The sequence below is a fragment of the Loa loa genome, assembly GCF_000183805.2.
Source record: "Loa loa unplaced genomic scaffold supercont3.31, whole genome shotgun sequence".
Lineage (NCBI taxonomy): Eukaryota > Metazoa > Nematoda > Chromadorea > Rhabditida > Onchocercidae > Loa > Loa loa.
In genome coordinates, this window is record NW_018108211.1 from 331841 (window position 1) to 335061 (window position 3221).

The 3221-nt window shown below is 32.8% G+C and overlaps 1 protein-coding gene across 1 annotated transcript; it reads right to left on the reverse strand.

Annotated features, from left to right (window-relative positions):
* Positions 1-543: 543 nt before the first annotated feature.
* On the reverse strand, positions 544-1553 carry LOAG_13915 (hypothetical protein; the record flags this gene model as incomplete). Its single annotated transcript, XM_003149420.2, has 3 exons — positions 544-690; positions 968-1036; positions 1431-1553. 3 exons carry the CDS (start codon positions 1551-1553, stop codon positions 544-546), a joined length of 339 nt encoding a protein of 112 aa, XP_003149468.2.
* Positions 1554-3221: the final 1668 nt, after the last annotated feature.

Consider the following 3221-nt stretch of genomic DNA (forward strand, 5'->3'; position numbering starts at 1 on the left):
CTCATTACTTTTAGTCACAATAATTAAATGATTAAGATCTATACTGGGGTACGCCTTTGAATTTATTTGTTTGTTATCTATAAGTCCGTTTGAAATCAAACTGGGAACTATCATCACCGATGAATCCATCCTAGGCGGTGTAAAAATTTAAGTGCCAAAATCATCTTCTTCATAAGCCAAAGCGATGTAACTATCGTGAAGCAATCTTCTTTTGTACTTTTCTTCAGTTCGCGAATATTTCTCCCACATAAATCCATTACCTAAATCTATTACTTCTCCTGCATAAATCCGCCATTATATATATCTCCAAAACTTCAAATATTTGCTATTTGAAAACGATTAGTTATGATAGATTACTAAAATCCAATCGATATTATCCAAATCAAAATGTTTATACATGCATTATTGAACTGGATTTATTATGAGCCCTATGAGATATACGCCGAAATTGCTTCATTTTTCTGACTAAGTTCTTTGACCTTAAATTCCAAACTTTCTTGATATGATTACGAAAATTTGGAACTCAAAATATGCTAACGAGGCTTATGAACCAACCATATATCGAACGTCATGTGTTTCACCGTATCCATAATAGTTCGGTATTGGCTCCTTAGGAGGTTTCCGGTAATTTTGTCTGATGGTATGATTGAGTGCCTCCAAACAGGTTGCTTCTATACGTAGCAATGGAATCTGTTACAGCTATCAATCACGAAAACGATCTACACCAGAAAGACAGTTTTCTCGCAGATGGATTTTTGAACTTGATATTGTAGAAGCCTTTGAAATGCGATGCCTAGCAGCTCACAGACAACCATGTCAGCTCCGCAACAAAGTTTTTTAAATAATTTTTCAAATAGTCAAAAAAAACATTTTGTTGAGGCACAAAAAAAAGGCATAAAAAGACATTCTTCATTTCGTACAAGCAATATAGACATTTGTCAAAAAAAAAAATTTGTTTTTCATATACCTTGGCATCAATTGACTCAGCTTTTATGGCGACCAATTCACCGGTATTAATATTTGTGCCAGAATATACCTGAACATGGGTATTTCCTAATTTAGTTTCATAACTCTTAAGTTAAACCCCAATTTGTTGAACCCGTCGCTGTGTGAAAGTATTGGTAGCAAGAGAATGCGAGTGTATCTGGAATATATTTTCTAATATACCAAACATAACAACTGATTAGTATCGGAAATGGAGTGACTTGATAACTGGCCTTGTGAGATGAATGGATTTGAGAGTTAACATCTGACTCTCAAATTCATTTCTAATTTCTTAAATTTATTCTGAATACTTTTCCTCCCCTCACTTCACTACCAAATCATTGAGTGAACTTTGGAAATTTCCAGTTGGAACAACTTTCTCTACCCGCGTTTAAAACTGAAAGAAAGTCTCGCTTACTATAAATGGTTACTGAAAGATTCTGAACCTGTCCAAAGCCACCAGCGCTTATCAATTGATTTATATTAAAATGTTTGTTGATTTGTGAGCCAGATAGAAACAACAGCCTTGTAGTACCACCGGATGCTATTGCCTCTTCATTTTTCTGCATTGCTTCACCTGTACACTTGTAACTTCCAAATGCTTACTAATTAAACTTCAAAGAATTTCCAAAAAACTATAATTAATGGGAAATATTGCATTGAAAGTGATCGAATGTAAGTTGGAAAAGGTAGAACGAAAGATTGATGAATTGTTCGTTCTTTCACTAACTTAATCAAATTCCGAAAAGCATGAACTGTAAAGTGCGGTACTGTCCGGTCGAGAAATAAACAAAATGGAGAAATGACGATTTAGATGCCGATTCCATAGTTTGTAAGAACTGTACCGAATATGAAATATGCAAAATATGCAAATCACCTATTTATATTAAGAACAAATTATCATGAGAATTTAAATCCTATAAAATTTTGCGTTTTCTAAAATTTTAGCTTTACATAACATGGCGCTGTTATTTAGGAAAAAGTTATGTGGCTAAAAATTGAGAACGGAGAACTTTAACCTCTCGAGATTAGGTTACTGTAGTGTGATAAAGTGCTTGGAAGATTTTTGAAATCTAATAACTGAACGAAACGAAACTTATCTAAATTTTACTAAATCCGTTTTGTCACAAAAATAAGATTTTTCGATAGTCTACTTTATCTCTCACTATCTGCATCGTCGAATAAATATGAAAAAAGTCGAAAAATATTTTGTAGTAAGTACAATCTATGATTCGATAAATGTGGTAAACTTCGAGTTTCAAGATTTGACAATTATCAAAACATGCCGACTTTTTTTTGGTATGAATTTTCGAAAATGAATCCTTGTGAGCATTAGTTGTTGCATTTGGTAGCACAAAGTGATTCTCATTTTTCATCGTATACAAAGCCAATCAAATGTTAGCAAACTATAAATTTATTAAATTTTTCCTTGAAAATATTTCTTAAGCTTTTTTTTGCGCCTGAATAATGCAGCAAACATTATGCATGAAAGATGCTTACGAGCAAACATCTTATCGAAAAGAGTTATCCATCACAACTTGAAATCCTCCTTCTCCCGCAGCAAAGTCCATTTTATTTTGGCATCTTTCCGAAGACGAAATATTTTCCACACATTCAACATTTCCATTCTTAATGATTTGCTTAACTAATTGTAAAAGCACAGATTAACACAGGTCAACTTCTGACCCTCAAAATCTAACTTTTTTGCACGATTGTTATATCTAAAGAATTTGAAATAGACTAACTTTTACTCATTAAATAGAATTAAAGTTACACAGTGAAATTTTTCAGGTGAACAGTCACGTGTGCTTTCTCAGGCTTAAAAATTAAAAAAAAATTTATATTTAATTTCATATTTAATTTCATTTTTTTATATTTAATTTCATTCTCAAATTTATTTCAGATTAATTTCGTGGTTTCTGAAATCAAAGAATTTAGTTAAATCCCAATTTTCATTATTCAAAAACCTGCTCTCGGGGGAGATTTTGTAACTTTATTTTTGTTGTTTTGACTCCGCAGCGTTGATATTAACCTTTATTGGTCTTATACGATATGGTACAAATATCGTACTGAAAGAATAATAGGAATGAAATGAACAATACACAATAAGTATGAAAGGATACCAAATGGTCTTTTGGCTCGTGCTGTTGCCGCTTCTCTGCCGCTGAATCGTTGTCATGGTTGGGTACCTGACTATGCTGTCTCCTTAAGTGCTTACACGAGCTGTCCAATTAAGT